General features: G+C 56.6%; 1 protein-coding gene across 10 annotated transcripts; it reads right to left on the bottom strand.

Annotated features, from left to right (window-relative positions):
• Nucleotides 1-34: 34 nt before the first annotated feature.
• On the bottom strand, nucleotides 35-17,806 carry SSBP4 (single stranded DNA binding protein 4). 10 transcript variants are annotated; one of them, XM_036241518.1, is made up of 18 exons: nucleotides 17,522-17,803; nucleotides 7,394-7,466; nucleotides 7,006-7,067; nucleotides 6,830-6,914; nucleotides 3,881-3,970; nucleotides 3,354-3,419; nucleotides 2,768-2,836; nucleotides 2,617-2,686; nucleotides 2,383-2,450; nucleotides 2,241-2,308; nucleotides 1,939-1,984; nucleotides 1,819-1,854; nucleotides 1,662-1,716; nucleotides 1,509-1,579; nucleotides 1,347-1,431; nucleotides 980-1,008; nucleotides 770-877; nucleotides 35-410 (listed from the first exon to the last, which is right to left on the bottom strand). In XM_036241518.1, exons 1-18 carry the CDS (start codon nucleotides 17,578-17,580, stop codon nucleotides 381-383), a joined length of 1,170 nt encoding a protein of 389 aa, XP_036097411.1. In that variant the 5' UTR covers nucleotides 17,581-17,803; the 3' UTR covers nucleotides 35-380. The 10 variants fall into 10 exon arrangements, with proteins under 10 accessions (XP_036097411.1, XP_036097408.1, XP_036097414.1 ...); XM_036241521.1 differs by having other exon boundaries at nucleotides 381-410; nucleotides 2,777-2,836; nucleotides 17,522-17,580; XM_036241515.1 differs by having other exon boundaries at nucleotides 35-877; nucleotides 17,522-17,806.
• Nucleotides 17,807-18,964: the final 1,158 nt, after the last annotated feature.

The following is an 18,964-nucleotide window of genomic DNA, read 5'->3' on the forward strand; positions in this document are numbered from 1 at the left end:
CAGGGCAAAGTGAAATAATCTTGAAACCAAAAACCAAAACAAATTACATTTATTGATGGGAACCCATCCCTTACTGTCCAGGGGAAAGGAGGTCCCCAAGGAGTCCCCCAGGACAAAACAAATTGGGATGAGGGTGGGGGGCCAAGCCCATACAGAAAGGAGCATATCTGAGGTCCTCGCGTTTTTTTGTTTTTAATAAAATGAGAGTCCTTCGAGCGGGGGGCCTCCCAGCCTCCAAGCCTTGACCTCCAGGAGTCCAGTTGCCCCAGGTGTGACCTCAGACCCTCCCCCTGAAGACCACCCGAGACCCTGGCCCTTGGCCCTGGGCAGGGGCTCTGGGCAGAGGAGGCAGCCTGCAGTGGCGAGGGGCTGTTGCCCCATCACACGCTCATGGTCATCCCAGGCGAGTACTGCGGAGAGATGAGGGGGTGGCGCGCGGGGGTGGGCTCAGCTCCGGCCTAGGCTGGGACCCGCCCCCCAGGGAGAAAGGACGAATGGACTGGGTGGGGCGTATGTGGAAAAGGGGAAGAGGCAGATGTCCAAGTCAGGGAGGTGAGGCCAGCCTGGGTGTGGGTCACAGGGTGGGGGCAGGATACGAGTGTGAGACCAGGGCAGGGGCTGGAAGGGGAAGGATGCCACAGCTGCCCCCCAACCTGGCCCGCCGCGGTCACGGTCTTGCTCTGGACCCCCGGCCGCCCCGCCGGGGCCTGCCCGCCAGGCCCCTCCGGCCCGACGCCGCTGCAGGGGGGGAGTCGACGCAGTCGCTTACGCTTTCGCTCGGGAAGGGGTGCAGGAAAGTCCCGGTGGCCGCCATCTCGCCATCATCCCGCGGGGTGCCCGGGGCGGTGCTCAGGCCGGCCACTGCGCCGGGGGAGCTCTGGGGGCATCCGCAGTCAGAGCGAGACTCCTGGACCCCCACCACCAGACCCCCTGCACGGCCCACCCCATACCGCGCCCACGCCTGAACGCGGCCCCTCACCTTCGGCAACCCGTCCATGTCGCCCGAGCCTGTGGAGGACAGACATGGGGACACACGGCTTAGACTCACCTGTGCCAGGGTCCAGTGACCCCTCCCTGAACTCCCCCTGCGGCCTTACCCAATCCCTCAGCCCAGCCCACTGGGGGTCCCAAAGGAGGGCCTGAAGAGGTAGCCAGGCATCCCCAGTTTAGTTACTGGACCTTCACCCAGTGCAGCCCAAGTCACTGAGTCACCCGAAGGCTCAGGGCATGACCTCCACACCCCTACAGGGAACACAGATGTTGGGGCAGCTGGGGGGGAGGCTGTCAGCAGGAGCATGAGGCTAGCAAGCAGCCTGTGGGAGTTGGATCCCCCATCGCCCACTCACCCAGAGATCCATTCATGTGGTGAGGTTCCAGCGTGCTCATGGCTGGCATAGGGCCCTCTGGGCCTGGGCCCGGGCCCAAAGAGAACTGTGGGCAGAGGAGCAGTGTGGAACTCTGGCCACTGTCCCACCGGAGCAGCCTCTACCCCACAGCTCCCCACTTACATTAGCCCTGCCAGTGCCCGGCCCAATGGGGTTCATGATGGTGTACATGTTCTCGCTGGAGTTGGTGGAGTCTGGGGAAGACATGCATGAAGGCCTGGATGTGGGGGGCCTCCCCCAAACATACCCCTCCCCTCACCACCCAGGCCCTAGTACCTCCAGGGCTGGGCATGATGGGTGTTCCAGGGGGCCCACCACCTCCTGGGGGTCCCTGCACATGGAGATAAACAAAACATGAGAAAAGCCCCCACCTGCCACACTGCTCCCCCATCCGCATCAGGTCACCCAGTATTGGCCCCACAACCCCACTCACCGTGTAGCTGCCAGGGGAGGAGGCAGAATAGGGGATCTAGGGAGAGGGGCAGCTGTGAGCAGTCAGCCAACTGTACCCCCCTCACCCCTAACCCAACCTCGCCCCCACTCCCTGACTCACCAAATTGCCACTGGGGCTGGCCCATGGGCCACGCACTCCGGGGCCCCTTTTAAGAGATAGTAGGTGGAACCTGGGGCTGGGCCAGGCAGCATGCCCTCTTACCCTGCCCCATGGGTCCCCTGAACGGCAGATGTTGGCTAAGTGATAACCACTTGAAAATCCCAACCCATCACTCACTGGCCTTTGGGCCTTCGTTTCCCCACCCAACAGTAGTATAAATATCCCGGCTCTTGTGCTAATCCAGCCCAAGAGGCTGGGTGTAGTCCCCATGGGCATACTCCAAGGGTCCCTTAGGGCCTTACATGTTCATTGTGGGTAGGCCTGGGCCAGCGAGGGAGTTGGGTGGGGGCCGCATGCCACCTCCGTAGGTCTGTGAGGGGGAAAGAGCCCTGAGTGCAGGCCAAAAGGGAAGAGTTCCTAAAGCCCCCTGGGTCCACCCCTTACCTGGGGCCCAACACTGGCCATGCCCCGTGGAGGAGTCACCCTCTGCATCGAGCCCATACTCAAATGGCCTGGTGTGGAAGCAAAGGGAGGTGGCTCAGGTTGGGACCACTCCCCAATGTGGACAAGATCCTGGGGGAGGGGGAGAGGTTGTACAGTGAGGCAGCAGGGATGGGGCACTTAAAGCTGGGGTCCTGATGGGTGGTGGAGAACACCAGCTGGAGCTTCTCTACTCACCCTGAGCACGAGGGGAGGGATCCATGGCACCAGGGAGGAGGGGCTGAGAGCCAGGGAGGCCCACAGGAGGCTGCAGAGGGGGCATGGCAGCAATGAGTGTGGATGCCCCGACCCCAGCCCGGGCTCCTGCCCCACCTCCAGTCGGTCTTACCTCTCTCACCTGACTTGGCATTCGCAGGGTGGGCCGGGGGCCCCCTGGGAACCTTGGTGACATGAAGGGCTGGAAGAGGTGAACCAGGTTTCAGCATATCCCCCTACCCACTCAGTCCCCCAAAGTTATCTGGTTCCTACAGCACCCAGGCCCAGAGCCTGGCTTGCCCCCTCCTCCAGGCCTAGCCAGCAAACATCAGTGGCCAGCTCTCAGTGTGTGTGAGAGCAGAGAAGCAGGTTGTGCATAGGCAAAGAGACAGGGGTGCCCTGGCCGGTTTGGCTCAGCGGTTAGAGCGTCGGCCTGCGGTCCAGAGAGACCCGGGTGCAGTTCCCGCTAAGGGCATGTACCTCGGTTGCAGTTTGTCCCTGGCCCTGGTTGGGTCGTGTGGGTGGCAACCACTCGATGTGTCCCTTTCACGTCGATGTTTCTCTCTCTCTCTCTCTCTCTTCCTCTCTCCCTCCCGCTCTGTCTGAACAAAAAAAAATGGAAAAGTGTCCTCGGGTGAGGAAATAAATAAATAAATAAATAAATAAATAAATAAATAAATAAAAAAAAACAAAGAGGCAGGGGTGTCACAGGTCCTTACCTGAATGTGCGGCCCCATCATGGGAGTGTTGGGGTTGTGTGAGGGCGGCTGGGAGCCGAGAGGGCCCTAGAAGGACAGAACCAAGTGGATTGGGAAGAGCTAGGTCACCAGAAGCTCGTTTCCTGAGGCCCTGCAAAGTCTGGCTAGGGGAAGGGAAGTGGAAGGGATGCCATAAAGGCAGGAGGGCGGGCCACTCACCCATCTGCAGGACTGGGGGTGCCCCCTACAGGAGGGGTCATGAGCAGGATCTGTGGCTTAGAGAGCCATGCTCTGCAGCCCAGGCACCCTGGTATGTACACACACAGGTCTAGTGTGCAGAGATCCCACCCTCTCCTACACTGGGGCCCAGACCCTACAACCCCCACTTTACTATCCCCACCACATCAACAATCCTCCCACCCAACTCCAGCCTGACCCCTTCAGGGCTTCTCCCGACGTGGGACCCCCACCCATTAGCACCTGTGCCTGTCATTCTCTGACATGTGTACCCAGGGTCTAGGGGACAAGGGTCTCAGCCCTGGCTATACCTGGAAGAAGCCAGGTGCCATGGGGCCTGCTGCCATTGCATCGGTGGGGGCTATGCTCCCCATCACAGGGCTGGGGGCAGCTGCAGCACTCTGCAGGGTAGGGGAGACACAAGGGTCCAGTCAGGCCAGTTCTGCCCCAGTGTTTCCTCGGCAAGCAGCCAGTCCCACAGAACAGGGAACCCAAGCCATCTGACCCTCTGTCCACGCATGGGAGGATGCCTGGAGGGTCCTCTAGGTGACAGAGCAGCTGTCCCTGTTCCCACTTGTTTAACAACCTTGACAAGTCCACAGATTCGGATTTGCTGGGTGGCCTCGAAGGGGCTCTGCCTCCTTGCTGCACCTGAGAACCTGGAGGTGGTCAGGGTCTAGCCTGGCTGAGTCCATAGCCCATGAAGGACAGGGATCCAGAGATTCCCAATCCCAAGTCCTGAACCTGAGGATTGTGGAGGTCTGAAAATGTCAACCACCCAGTACTGGCATGGCTGATTCTTTCTATCTGAAACCAACCTCCATCCAGTAGGAGCACCATCCCCTACCCCAGGCCCTTCCCAACACACCCAGTGTTCTCCTGGCTGGTGAGGCAGCTTAGCTGGACACCTAGCTCTATCCATTACACCCAAAATAAACAGACAAAAGATCAAACAACATTCAAGATGATCGTCCCTCCCCAGGGCTCCTTCTAAGCTGCTGTGCAGACCACTCCCCCTGCCCCTACAGGAAGGAAGGGAGGAAGAGCTGGACGCCCTGGATGCCCTCTCCAGGCCCCCAACCTCTCTTCAGGTGTAGGAAGAGAGACCAGGTGTTAGAAGGGCATTATCTTGTGGGCCAAGGGCAGAGATGCAAGGAGCAGGCTGACAAGTCACTTCCTTTGGTCAGTTCCAAGTCCCCAGGCTTGTCAGCTTTTGGGGCCCACAGAGCAGGGGCAGGGAGAAGGGATGGAGGGTTTATCTACAGGGAGGAGGGGATACATCAAAGGATAGGGAAGGGCACTGAGTAGAGAGTACTTTTCTGAGTACCCCTCCACTCCTGTCTGTCTGCATCACCCACCCTCCACCCTCCACCCTCCCCTATCAGGTCCCAGGAGGAAGGGGATAGTCTGTCTTCATCACTGCTATTCCTGAGGTTGGTGCAAGTCAGCCCCTGGGGTGCTCAGGAATTTGTGGAACTGCAGCCACTTGGGCTCAAAGGAATTAAGCACTAGCTGTCACACACTTCCTGCCCTACAGGAGTGGGGCAAGAGGCTCCTGAAGACATGCTCCTCCCTAAGTGCAACTGCAGCCTGGCACCCTTCCTGCTCCTTCTCAAAGGTCTGCCTTCAAAGGACTCATGCCCGGACCCCAACTAGGCATACTGGTGGGAGCCTCCCCAGGCCTACAATGGCTTAGAGCATTCACAGGGCCCAGCACAATTCATCTGAAAGCCCAAGCGACCCTAGAGTCAGGGGGACAAAGCTCTCAGCCCCCGCAAACCTCACTCCCACACAAACAGCCCAATGGCCTATAGTGGCTACTCTGGTAGGTGCCTGCTTCAGTGTGTGTGGGGGGCACATTCCAAGCCCTGGGTCTGTCCACCTCACACTGCCTACCCCACAGGAAGGGAAGCAGCCCCCCTTCATAGCCACAGCAGGTACCACAGCACTTCCTGCTTAGGGAGGGGATGGCAGTGGTGGTGAAGGCTGCAAGGAAAGCTCAGGACCACAAGATGGAGGAGGATGGGTTACCTCTCACCCCTGTGGCTCCCCAAATCTAGGCCCTGGACCCCCACGTCAATCATCCACCCAAAGGCACCCCGCCAGTGTTGCCATGATAACATGCTAGGCATGCTGACATTTCTTGGGGATGCCCAAGTGGTCCAGAGGGGAGGACTGGAGGAGGGCTGGAGCCCTGGGAGGGCCAGCAAGGTGACCCCAACTAGAATCAGGGGAGGCTGCAGGGACCTGTCACTCCATGTGCCATGAACACTGTGCCTGCACCAGCTCCCCCAGGCACTCTGCTGCCGTGGTAACTGGTTTGCACAAGGAACCACACTCACACCACGCCAACATGGAGCCCTAGTGCCTCACCCTCCCTTCCAGGAAGCACCAGAAGCTGTCAGATCCAGGTGGGGGCCTGGGCACTGCAGGGCCTCTAGGGGAATGGCCCCAGGGACACCAGAGAGGCACAAGGGTGAACCCCTGCCCCTGCTGCACCCTGGCCCTGCAGAAGCCTGAGTTCAGGTGCCATTGCAAAGTGAGAGCTGCACCTTGGGAGGCCTGAGGGGAGGAGGTAAGGGCACCAGCTGGAGGAGAATAGGTACACAGGGAGAAGGGGGTGGAAAGGAGGAAATCACCTAGAGCTATACCTCCCCCAGAAGCTGGCTGAGTCGCTGCCCAGCCCTTAAGCCCACAGCCTAGGTCCCAAGCCCTCTTTTGTCTGCCCTCGACCTCTCAGAGGGGCCAGGGTGAAGAGGATAAAGGTGGGGGGCTGCCACCCGCATCTCATGACAGGATGCTACCCATCTCCTCATGTCACCACCCTGAGGCTCCTCTCCAAACAGGCCTCTGGTGCTACCCCTTCCCACATCAACCAAGAGGGAAACTGAGGCCAAAGCAGTGAGTCAGCAGCCCCAGTCATAGAACAAGGTCAGGAAGTATCCTAGGTGCTGTCAGCTAAACCCCCAAAACCCTGGCTGGACTCCTATCTCAGGAGGCTCAGAAGGGCTAGGGTGGCAGGGGACAGGTGGTGGTGGAGGCAGGAACTACAGTCTGTCTAGCTTAGACCAGGGGCTCAAGTGAAGGGGAAGAGGCGTGGGGAATGAGCCTCCCTCTGAGTGACCTGGGGCCCAGTGGAAGGCACAGGGACCCAGGCACCCAGCCCTCCTAAGCCAAGCATAAGCCATGCAATCTCCCATCCCGCCCCAGGCCCCAGGCCCGCCACCTTGCCCATGCCAGGTCCCTGGGGCAGGACTCACATAGTCCTGGAAGGCCTTGGCCTCACTTGAGTGCTCGCATGCCTCTCTGCGGTCAGGCGCTGCACAGTACAAGTCCCAGAACACACTGTGGGCAGCAGGGGGTGATGATGGTTTCCCCACGTGCCCCCACCCACCCAGCACCCTCCACAGCCTGCCCACGCCAGCCCCACACGCACCACCACCAGGAGTGCAGGAAGCCCGGGGGCTCCCCCAGCGTGATGTTCTTCTCCCATCGGATCTGCACAGGAGAAGGAAGGCAGGTGAGGAGCCGCTGCCCAGTCTGCTGGATGCCCTAACCCAGGCAGGGAACATGGGGCAGGAACCAGCAGACCAGAGCAAGGTAGCCGGGAGGGGACAACTGGGTAAGACAAGGGCAGAGGATGAACAGCAGATCCTCAGAGGAACAGACAGACACCTCTATGCCAGCCATGGGTCCTGACCCACCCCAGCCTTCAGTTCCTAGGGCCTTCAGAGGGGCCATCTGGTACCACCACTGGATCCTGGGAGACAGAAACTGGGAGGAGAGGACCCTGGGGTATGGGTAGAGAGGCCAGGCCAGCTTACCTCAGACAGAAAGGTCTGGGCTGACTTCTGGGCACCGATGTGCAGCAGGTACTCGTACACATACAGCGCCAACCTGCAGGTGGGGTGGAAGTGGCTCAGGTTCCCAGGAGACCTGTGGTCGGGTCAGCCTCAACCCCCCAAAGATCTCTGGGAGGGGCTCTAAGGCCAGGCACCTGCCTTCAGTTGGGCAGGTAGAGAAGAGGGGCAGGGGGTGCACAATGAGCCCTCATCACATATACCCCCAGCCTCACACACTGCCACCTCGCTGGTTCCCAAACCCCTCATCTCCACCACCCCTCACAAGAGATGGCCTCCTCCCTAGCTGCTCAGCCTAGACAACTCCTACACATCTATCAACACCCAGCCTGCAGGACCCTCCTCTAGGCAATACTGCTACAGTCCCCAACCCCACATTTCCAGGTCAAATTCTGGTCAGTTCAACACCCCCTTGTGGACCAAGTCCTAGCACCATTCTGCTGATGCCAAGACTCTAGAGCAGCCTTGGCCCCAGGGAGGTCATCTGCCTGGAGAAAGGGCTCCTAGGTGTCACTCCTGACTAAGACCTACATGAGGCCCTGGCCGGTTTTGCTCAGTGGTTAGAGCGTTGGCCCACAAACCAGAGAGGCCTGGGTTCGGTTCCTGCTAAGGACACATACCTCGGTTGCAGTTTGGGGTCATGTGGGTGGCAGCCACTCCACGTGTCTCTCTCTCACGTCGATGCTTCTCTCTCCCTTCCTCCCTCTCGATGCTTCTCTCTCTCCCTTCCTCCCTCTCTCCCTCCCGCTCTATCTCAAGATAAACACAAAAATGTCCGCTGGTGAGGATTAAAAAAAAAAAAGAACTACATGGGGTCTCTCAGCAGGCACCCTAGGCCATGCACCTAGCACCAGCATCTTACTCCCAGCCTTGCCTGAGGCCATCCTCCTACAAGTGTCCCCGGGCCCCATCCTCTTCCTGGAGATCATGACTGCCAACCAGCCCCCAGGGAGTCTAGGGCAGTGTGGGTGGCTGAGGGGAGATAGGGCCAGCATTTCCACTTGGCTGCCAAACACCCACAGTGCTTGATATGCCCCCCATACAAACTCAGCAGCTGCCCATCCCAAGAGCATGGGCCACTTGCCAACCAGCAGCCCCCTCTGCAGGCCACACAGGAAGGCCTGCCCATCCATTGAGCCTCCCAGACCTCTCCATCCTCTGCTTCCGCCTCTGCTCCCCCCCCACACAATCTATCTTCCACACAAGCCAACAAAGTGACAAGATCCACACCCCTGGCCACTCTGAAGCCATTGTTCCACTGACACGGGCCCCTATGGATGCCCCAAGATCCTCCTACTGCCCAGTGTAGACTCAAGTTGGCTGGGGGATGGAGACAGGAGACAGTCTGGATCCAAGACTGGAGGCTCCTCAAGGGCAGGCCTGAAGCTATGCCTCTGGCTTAGCTAGACTCTCCCCTAGCTGACAACCCCATCTGAAAATAAACTTGCTTTGACTCATTATCCTCTCCTGCCTTTTCCAGCCAGGGTCCTCAATCCTTACATCCCAGCCCCTGCCCCCCACACCCATCAGACACCCCTGCCAGCTCCAGCCTTCTGTCCTGCCCCCACTCCCAGCCCCACAGGTCTGCCCTTAACCTTGGATCCCCTCCCTCACTCCCTCCCTTCAACAAGCATTCACCCAGCGCCTCCTTGTGTAGTGAATATGACAGACCCCCATCCCGTTGGAGGCTACCTGCTTGCTTGTGAGAAGGAACAGTGGAGCAACAGTACAAGAAGACAAGTTATATGGTGAGTAGGAAGGCAGTGTGTACTACACAAGAACAAGAGTGGAACGTTGAGAATTCTGGGTGGCCCAGGGTGAGGTGTGTCCACAGCTCACACTGCACCATGTAACCTGTGGTGGCCACCTATGGGACAGGGATGGGGCACAGAGGAATAGGACTCATGGTGGCCACACAACTCCGAGCATGTTGTGTCCCCCTAGACTAGCCACAGTCCACACCACATCATCACACCCCTCTTGGCAGTGCCTCCAGCCCAGGAGCCCCCAACAGTTTCCAACATCTGCTCCTCTCTAGCCCAGTCGCCTTCCTGGCCCCCTGGACTCAAGGCTCACCTGTCCAACTCCCTCCTATGCTACTTCCCCTTCTAGAGGCTTCCTGAGCCTTCTCCAGTAGCCTGCATCCCCAGACCCATGTCCACTGGTGAAAGAATAGACATGAAAAGCCCAGACCTGCTCACCGCCCCACTCTCCAGGCAAAGAGAGAAGCTGAGGGTTCCAGCCGCCCCCTGCCCACTCTGGAGGTCAGTGCAGACAACAGGAAAGACTGGGGGAATGAGACAACAGAGACAGGTAGCAAGATGGAGTTGGGGGTTCAGGGTGGGGGGAGAGCATGGGTTACACTCTGGCCACACAATCCCAGGGGCAGAGGCTCTTCTCAGGGCTCCCTAAACCTCCTGAAGAAGTGGTCCTTGGTCCCACAACTTCCATCAAGGGCTCTACGCTGCCAGCCCACCAGGTCCTTCTCCATCTCCCCTGGCCCTGGACTGTCCAGTGGCAGCATCTAACCCAAGATACAAGTCTAGGAACCCACTCCTGTCTGCTCTCTTCCCCATCAGCCTAGACCTCTCCTTTCCTCTCTCTAGGTGACCTCCCTCCTGCTCTAATGACATCTTCACACAACTACACAGAGGGTGCTCCAGCCTGGCCTTTGCAAACTTGGGGTCCATTGTCCACCTGGCATCTAAAGGCCCAATCTCAGCCCTGGCCGGTTTGGCTCAGTGGTTAGAGCGTCAGCCCGCGGACCAGAAAGACCCAGGTTCAGTTCCTGCTAAGGGCACGTACCTCAGTTACAGTTTGTCCCTGGCCCCGGTTGGGGTTGTGTGGATGGCGACCAGTCAATGTCTCGCTCTCTCCCTCCTGCTCTGTCTGAAGATAAATGCAAAACTGTCCTCGGGTGAGGATTAAAAAAAGCCCAACCTCAACTTGCCCCCACTACAGCTTCCCCTCACCACCACCCCTTGCCTTCCACCCCACCTGGTGGTCCAACCTGGTTGGTCCAGCCTTGACTCATAGAGGTGTGGTACAAACTGTCCCCCATGATCAAGATCGTTGCACTTATTAAATTTAGGGTAAAATATTAAGGAGAAAACGTTCTCCTAACATCTCTATCACACACCTGGTCCAGGCCACCATCTCTTACCTGAATTTTGAATTTGGATGGGACTCCTCCCAGCCCCTAGAGTCTACACACACACATACATGCCCAACAGCATTCCTCACTAGACTCTCCAGTGCCCTCAACACACACACTGGCCACCCTCCATTCCAGGGCCTTTGCACAGGCTGTTCCCCCACCTGGAGCACTTCCATCTAGAGACCTACATGGCTCCAATGTCACCTGTTAGAGGCTTCCCTATTACACCTTACCCCCACCCTGCCCGATTTCTCCCTATCATCTTATTTACCCTGCTTGACACATGTCTCTGCTCACTGCCTATAACCTCCACTGAAATGTAGCTGGGAGGGCAGGGACTTGGTTTCTTTCCCTCCCTGCTGAGCTCACAAGAGCATCCTGGAACCCCAGTCACCTGGACACCCTCCTGAAATGTCAGGAGAACTAGCTAAGGTGGTTGGTGAGCACTGTTTCAACGTTAAAGATTTGGGATTTTATCCCAAGAGCAAAGAAAAGCCAGAGAAAGTTCTCAGTTTTGCTGACTTCTCTTATGTGTTGGTAGATTTTTTTTAACCAGGATTGAGTCTCAGGGAGGAATTCTGGATTTTTCTTGTTTTGGGTGAAAAGTTTTGAAGCTGGGATATTTGGCCAGGTTGTTTCGTGACCTCCAGGGAGGACATCCCACCTCTGACCATCCACCCTCTGAGCTTGGTTACAAGGAAGGGCAGGGCTCTGGAGCCAAATGCCAGAGAAACAAATAACTTGCAGAACAAAGAGCCACCCAATGGAGGGGCTCCTGCTGCAAAAAGGCAGCTGGCTGGCAGGGAGCATGGGGTGTCTCCAGAGAGGCCCTCCCTTGAGAAGGAACAGTGACACAGAAGATAAGGGGTGGCCAGCCCTCGGGTGCTCCCAGGGAGAAGCGCACATGGGCTGTGCAGGGAAGCGGTCACATAATAGTTTGTTAAAGCCTTGTGAACTAAAATGCAACACTATCACCATAATCATCAAGAATTATCATAATTATCAGGAATTATAATAATGAGTGCTCCCTGCCCAGTGCCCCTATCCCCTTGAAGCCTATGGATACACATGCTGGGGGCAGGGAGAGGCCATATACTCACAGCCTTGTGTCACTCCCCCACTCCATCTAATCCACCAGCCAGTTCCCACTGATGTCCCCTAAAGAGACTCTCCAGCCCACACATTTCTTCCCACTCTGTCACCCTCAAGGTCAGGCCTTCAGCTCTTTCTTGCCAAGGTGGCGGCCACCCTCCTCACCAGCCTCCTGGCGGCCTCTGCTGCTTACAGCTTTTCTTCCACCCAGCAGCCAGTGACAACCCCTCCCCCCCAAATTCCATCCCTGTCCCCTCCTCCCATTCTCTCCCCAAATGCCTCCTCTTCTCAAGCCCTTCCCCTTAGGTTTCCCTGTGTCCACTGGCTCTGCTCAGCCTCAAGGACTCAGCTCAGGGGTTCCTTCCTCAAGAATCTCTTACCCGATCCCTCACTAACAAGGATCTCACAGCCATATCTGGAAGCAGGGACAGACATACAGGTGACTCTCTCACTTGATGGGCTATAAAAAAATTCTGTGGCTATGTGCCATCTCAAAACCAATCCTAGGAGAAAAACACGAGATGCTCAGTAACACCAACTATGGTTGTCATTTATGGACCTATTAGAAACCCACTTGGCAGCACATAAAGTGCTTGAGGATATACATACACACAGCAGATGTTTAGACCTCTCTCCCAATTCACAAAGGCAGAGCTTCTGAGGCAGAAGCAGTAATGCAAAGGGGACAAAGCTGCTTCCATCCCTAAGTCACAGAGACCCAAGTCCTGGCCTATGTGGTTGAGTTAGTTGAGGGTTGTCCCATGCACCAAAAGGTCACTGGTTCGATTCCCAGTCAGGGCACACACGCAGGTTTCAGGCTCAATCCGCAGTGGGGATGTGCAGGAAGCAGCCAATCGATGTTTCTCTCTCTCTCCCCCCTACTTCCTCTTTCTCTAAAATAGTAATGATAGCCCTGGCCGGTTTGGCTCAGCGGTTACAGCATTGGCTTGAGGACCAGAGAGTCCTGGGTTCGGTTCCCGCTAAGGACATGTACCTTGGTTGCAGTTTGTCCCTGGCCCCGGTTGGGGTTATGTGGGTGGCAACCAGTCGATATGTCTCTCTCACATCGATGTTTCTCTCTCTCTCTTCCCCCCTCTCTCCCTCCTGTTCTATCTGAAGATAAATGCAAAAAAAAAAAGTGTCCTCGGGTGAAGATAAAATTTAAATAGTAATAATAAAAAACAAATTTTTTTTCTTTACTGCTTTCAGAGAGAAAGAGGAAGGGAGAAGGAGAGAGAGATAGAAATATTGATGAGTGAGAACATCGATTGGCCGCGTCCTGCATGCCCCTACTGGGGATCGGGCCCACAACCTGGGCATGTGCCCTGACTGGGAATTGACCTGGCAACCTCTTGATGCATGAGTCAATGCTCAACCACTGAACCACACTGCTGGGCTATGAATAAGCAAACAAACAAACAAATAAATAAAAAGACCCAAAACCTTGCCCTGGCCAGTTTTGCTCAGTGGTTAGAGCGTTGGCCCACAGACCAAAGAGTCACAGGTTCAATTCTGATCAAAGGCATGTACCTCAGATGCAGTTGGACCCCAGACTAGCTCAGGGTCCTGTGAAAAGCAGTCCATCGATGTTTCTCTCTCTCCTTCCCACTCTGTCTCAAGATAAATGGAACAAGTGTCCTCAGGTGAGGAATAAAAAATTTAAAAAATTTAAAAAAAGACCCAAAACCAACTACAAATGCAAATGCTAACTGGTTCTGGGTGGCAGTCACTCATGGGCTTCCCCATAAGCTTGGAGTATTTACTACAGTGAACGCCTCGGTTCTCGACCAAATCGGTATTCGACCAGGAGATTCGAGAAACTTTTGTCTTGGAATCCGAACAAATATTTGGAACTCGAACTTCCGAGATGAGCCGAGTTGAGCCGAATGGCGTTCATTCGGCCCAGCGCGCCTTGCTTGCGTCATCAGTGTGAGTGCAGAGAGAGAGTCACGCTTTGTGGAGAGAGTCACGCTTTACACTGAATTTAACCCTTAGACATACTGTACACTTTTATTTCTTGTTGAGACTTAGTTTTTCTACATATTATATACAAATTAGGCCAGTAAATAGGCATTTTCTGGGGCTTGGAACGAATTAATCCAGTTTCCATTACTTCCTATTGGGTTTCATTGCTTCGGTTCTCGAACAATTTGGTTCTCGACCGTCCTCCTGGAACGAATTATGTTCGAGAACCGAGGTATCACTGTATTTACAGGAGAGGCTGTGCATTGATGCAGGCAGCCCATTAGGACCCCAGCCTCCTCTCACACTCTGGGCCACCCCATCACTAAACTCCTTAGACTTTGCTGTGCACCCGAGGGCAGGCACTGGCAGTCAGCATACCCAGCAGGTGCTCTATATGTGAGGCAGTCTGGCTAAGACCCCACATTGAGATGGGGAGACAGAGGTGCTCAGGAGAAGGAAGGAGAGGAAAAGGAGAGCCAAGGACCTGAGCAGCCAAGTCCTTCACCCCATTTCACAGAGGAAGAAACTGAAGTTCAGAGACAGGAAGTGGCTCAGTTGGTGGCTGCCTGCAAGGGGTGCTCTACCTGCACCTTCTCACCCAGTCCTTGTGAGAATCCTGCAAGGCTGGCAGGCTACATTTCAGATGGGGAAATAGCAGTAGCCTACCTCTCTAGTGCTCTGTGTGAGCTTCAAAGGTCACTTCCTCACCAGGCCCTGGCATTCCCTTTGGTAAAAAAGGGGATGCAATGATCTGGTGTTTTACAAACTTTCTTCAGCAGAAGAACCCCACCTCCAAACCAACATTCATCCAGCACCTCTACAAGAAATGGATGAGCACAGGATGGTTCTGGCCAAAAAGGGGACTGGAGAACAAATGACATGGCATCTCTAGCCTCCACAGGAGATGTTTCTGCAGATTCCCTCATCCTCTGAGACCCTCTGCTGGGCAGGCTAGGGAGTGAGGAAATGATAGGGGAAGGGACCAGGATTCAGATAACCCCCCCTCGCCAGCCCTGGCCAAGAGCCAAGGCCAGGTTCAAATAATCAAATCTCTCCTGGGATGTCTGATGGGGTTGAAACCCAACTCCCAACCCCAGTACCCTCAGCTCAAATCTCTGATTCTCTCCCTTCTTTGCTCTCCATGGCTACACCTAAGCTGTCTTTATCAGTTTTTTCCACATCATTGTGCCCACCTCCCCCAGATTCCCTGGCCCCTACTCCTAACCCCCTATAAGCCCCACTCCACATGGGAGCTGGAGTGCACTTTCACACACACAAGCCTCTCTGGCCCACAGAGCCCTCATGGGCTGCCCTTCACCCACCCAGGGCACCAGACCCAGCTCCTTTACTAGGCCTCACCCCACTCACCTCACTGCCTACTCAGCTGCCTAGTCTTCCTCCAGTTCTCTGCACACATGACAGCCCCCTCATAACTCACTATCACCCACTTTTCCACTTTGCTTTCTTCATGGAATACCTTGAGATCATCCCTCCACTTGGCCTCCCATTTATTTGCCCAGGCAACTTTTTTTTTTTTTTTTAAGAGAGAGGAGGAGACTTGGCTGGTTTTGCTCAGCGGTTAGAGTGTCAGCCCATGGACCAAAGAGTCGCGGGTTCAATTCTGGTCCAGGGCATGTACCTCAGTTGCAGTTCGTCCCTGGCCCTGGTCTTGGTTGTGTGGGAGGCAACCAATCGATGTCTCTCTTTCTCACACTGATGTTTCTCTCTCTCTCACTCCCATTCTATCTGAAGATAAATGGAAAAATATCCTTGGGTGAGGATTTAAAAAAAAGAAAGACAAGAAGGGAGAGATAGAAACATCAATGTGAAAGAGAAACATTGATCAGCTGCCCCTACTGGGGATCAGGCCCACAACCTGGGCATGTGCACTGACCGGGATCTCTCAGTCCATGGGACGGTGCTCAAACCATTAAAACACACTGGCTGGGCATGCCCAGGTAACTTTTGTTGTTGTTATTAATCCTCTCCTGAGAATATTTTTCCATTAATTTTTAGATAAACTGGAAGGGAGGGAAGGGGAGAGAGAGAAACATTGATGCAAGCTGCCTCTGGCAGGACCCCAACCAGGCCAGGGATCAGACCTGCAACCCAGGTACACCCACTTGGCCGGAAAACGAACCAGAGACATTTTGGTCTGTGGGCTGACGCTCTAAATGCTGAGCCAAACCAGCCAGGGCTTGCCCAAGTAACTTGACACCTGCCTCCCTGCTAGGATGTGGGATTTTTCAGGACTGGGACCTGCCTTCCCAACCACCACACTCCACCCATACCCAGAAACTAGTGTAAGAGGATGGCCCAGGGAACACAGGACCCCCAGGGATGGGGCGGCAAAGCCAGACATGCCCTGCTTCCAAACTCGGCAGGAGCCAGATGCCAGTTTCAAAAAGTCTTTGTGCTTAAGGGTGCTTGAAAATGGAACCCAACTTTAAAACTGGGCAGATGGGCAAGGGAGGCCTGAAAGGGCAGCTACCTGCCTAGCATCTTCTGGCCAGAAGATTCTCTTCTTCAAAATGACCCCGAAGATACATAGAGAATGGACACTTGTCCTTGGGGGGGGGGGGGGGTCCCATTGTTAGCACAGGCAGAAGAGGCAGAACAAGAGAGGGGGGCAGCAAACCCACATCCAGGGCACCTCTTTAGTGCCCATACATACAAGTCCTTATTCCTGGCCTGGCCCGCAAGGAGTGTCATCATGAGACCTCTCCAGAATGACCCAGCCTCATCTTTATTCTGGCAGCCTGCTAGCCTGTTTCCCACCAAGGCCACTCTAGGAGGCTGGACTTCTTAGGATCCTGCGACTAGGCCATTGGCTATCAGCCATGGAAAGCCTTCCCTCTTGCAGGCACCTTTCCCTGGCAATTGAACAAAACTGCAAGCCACTGGGTGTCTTGGCTATGGGAAGGTCGCAATTCCCAGCACCTTTCAAGTTCTCCCCAGTCCTAAGAGATGGCACTGATACTATATTCGCATTCTTCCGGAAAAGAAAATGAGCCTAGGAGAGGGTCGCCCCTTGCCCACAGCCACAGAGAAGGTAAATGGCAGCGCCAGCTTCAGGCTGCCACCCTGCCCCAGACAGAGCTCCCATTTCTGAGGGCTCCCAGCCCCAACCCGCAGGGTCTGGGAGTTAGGTACTGTCCTCTAACCAGCCCAAGAACACCTATAGTTAGCACACGGCACAGCGCCACGCCCCAAATAAGAGGAGGGGCTTCTAGGCTCCAATACCCAGGGGCCCGCGGAAGAACTGAGACTGGTGGCCAGCCCAGGAGTCCCACGCAGCTGCCCAAAGGACATGTTGCCTCTCTCAAGCTCTTCATGAGGCACGAGGGTCCAGAAAGGCCAGTCTCACCCGCCCTGGAAACTCCCCTGGAAAATGTGGGAAGCAGCGGGGATCGCGATCCTGCGCGCACGCGCGCCCGCAACCTCACTCACCAAGGTTCGACCCCTCAAGTCCCGCTCGAATCTCGCACGCCCCCTCAAATCTCGCATCCTCGAGTCTCACGCGTCCCCGCAAATCTCCCAACCCCTCAAGCCCCTAAGGCTGTCTCACGCCTCTCGCCTCTCGAGTGTCGCGCGCCCCCTGTAATCCCACGCCCCTTCAGTTCTCCGGACCTCTCGTGTTTCGCGCGCCCCATCAAACCTCACGACTTCTTGCGACTCATACTCCGAGTCTCGCCCGCCCCCTCAAATCTCGCGCCCCTCGGGTCTCGCGCTACCCCGCAAGTCTCGCGGTCCCTGGAGCTCACTCGGGCCCCGCACGCCCGGCACCCCGCGCCCACGTGCCCCTAGCAGTGCGTGCCAGCGTTTGGGCCCACGGAAGCCGAGCGGCCGCCGAGCTGCGCCCCCGGTCCCCGACTCACTTCTCTCGGGCCTGGCTGTCGGAGGGCACGGCAGAGCCCTTACCCCCTTTGGCGTACATAATGCTCCGAGCCGGCTGCCGCCGGGGCCCACACCTGTCAGGCGGCGCGGCTGGCCGCGCTCGTCGTCGCCATAGCTACCCCGCGTCCCGGGCCTCACCGCCCCGAGCCCTGCGCGGGCACCGCGGGCATCATCCGCGCGGGGGAGCTCCACACGGCGACGGTGGCAGCTCCAGCTTCAGCCGCGGGTTTATTTTCTTCGTCTCTTCCCACTGTGCGGGCTGTTCCGGGAAGCGCGCGCCCCCTCCTCCTGCCGCGCGAGCGCCCCCGCCCGCCGCCCTCGGGCGCCGCTCTTAAAGGGGCGATGGCGCGCGCGCGGGTGGGTCCCGCCGCTGAAACCTTGGGCTGGGCGCGCACGCGCAGGCCTCCCCCCCTCCCCCCCGCGCGCGTGTGTGTTTCTGTGTGGTGGCGGCCATATACACGCAGGGCACGAGTGGAGATGGCCACCTCGGGATGCACATCGGGCCACGGCTGATCAAGGCTATTCACAAACAGACGCGCCTCAGATAGGACCAGGCACCCAAATTGCACACCGGGAGCACAGCCACACACTCAGTTGCAGATACTGTGTCAAACCCAGCACACATGCAAGTCTGAACAGACCCTGGAACAACTGCTATGGGCAGTCACAGTGGGTGTATCTCTCAGGGTTCCCCACACCCAGCTCACCCAGAACAAGCTGTTACACAGAGGTATACACAGCCCCAATAGTGGCTCTCATAGAACAGCCAGACACAGCCCACTGCTCACATAGGCACACAGCTGCACAGACACTCGCATAGGCACAGCCACGCCACAGCTTCCAACAGCTGGGGAAAGAACCCATGGCAGCTACTCGTGATCACCCTGGGGCACTCACAGCTTTCTGAGAGCTCTGTATGTGGACCTGGGGTCTCACAAAGCCTGTGGACACCCACTGCCACACACAACACAAAGACACACCACATAGACAAGAGCTCCTGCGGTACCCTGGCCAAACCCTGGGAGCCACCGTGTACTGCTTAAGTCACAGGATGTCGAGTTGAGCTTTCCGCATGCCAACCACCCTTGCTTGTGCGGGTGGTTCGAGCCCCGTGGGTGTTCTCCAGCCCTTAAAATAAAAGTCCTAGTCTGTCAACAGTAGGTTCTGAGTGACTGTTGACTGACTGGGTCACCCCAGCTGGCTAGGCCTCAGCCTCAATGTTGCCAACTGTAAATGGGATTCGAACCACCTTTAATTGTCCCTCTGCAGGAATCAAGGGTGCAGACAGTGGGTGCCCCATTCCCCCTCCTGGGGCCCTTCTGCCCCCAGGGGCATGCAGAGGAGATGGGGGTGGACACTGAAACAAGGACACCACAGGGCCAGAGTGCCTGAGCCTGGTGGAGGTGTGGGTGCCATGGTACCTG

Source organism: Molossus molossus, unplaced genomic scaffold, assembly GCF_014108415.1.
Source record: "Molossus molossus isolate mMolMol1 unplaced genomic scaffold, mMolMol1.p scaffold_m16_p_4, whole genome shotgun sequence".
NCBI lineage: Eukaryota > Metazoa > Chordata > Mammalia > Chiroptera > Molossidae > Molossus > Molossus molossus.

Excerpts from the sequence above, each read along its gene's own strand:
- SSBP4 (XM_036241515.1), bottom strand. The coding sequence starts at position 17,580 with ATGTACGCCAAAGGGGGTAAGGGCTCTGCCGTGCCCTCCGACAGCCAG. Across the intron at positions 6,915-7,005 it reads TTCCTGCACTCCTGGTGGTG|TGTGTTCTGGGACTTGTACT; the intron begins GTGCGTGTGGGG and ends TGCTGCCCACAG. Across the intron at positions 1,009-1,346 it reads CCACATGAATGGATCTCTGG|GCTCGGGCGACATGGACGGG; the intron begins GTGAGTGGGCGA and ends TGTCCTCCACAG.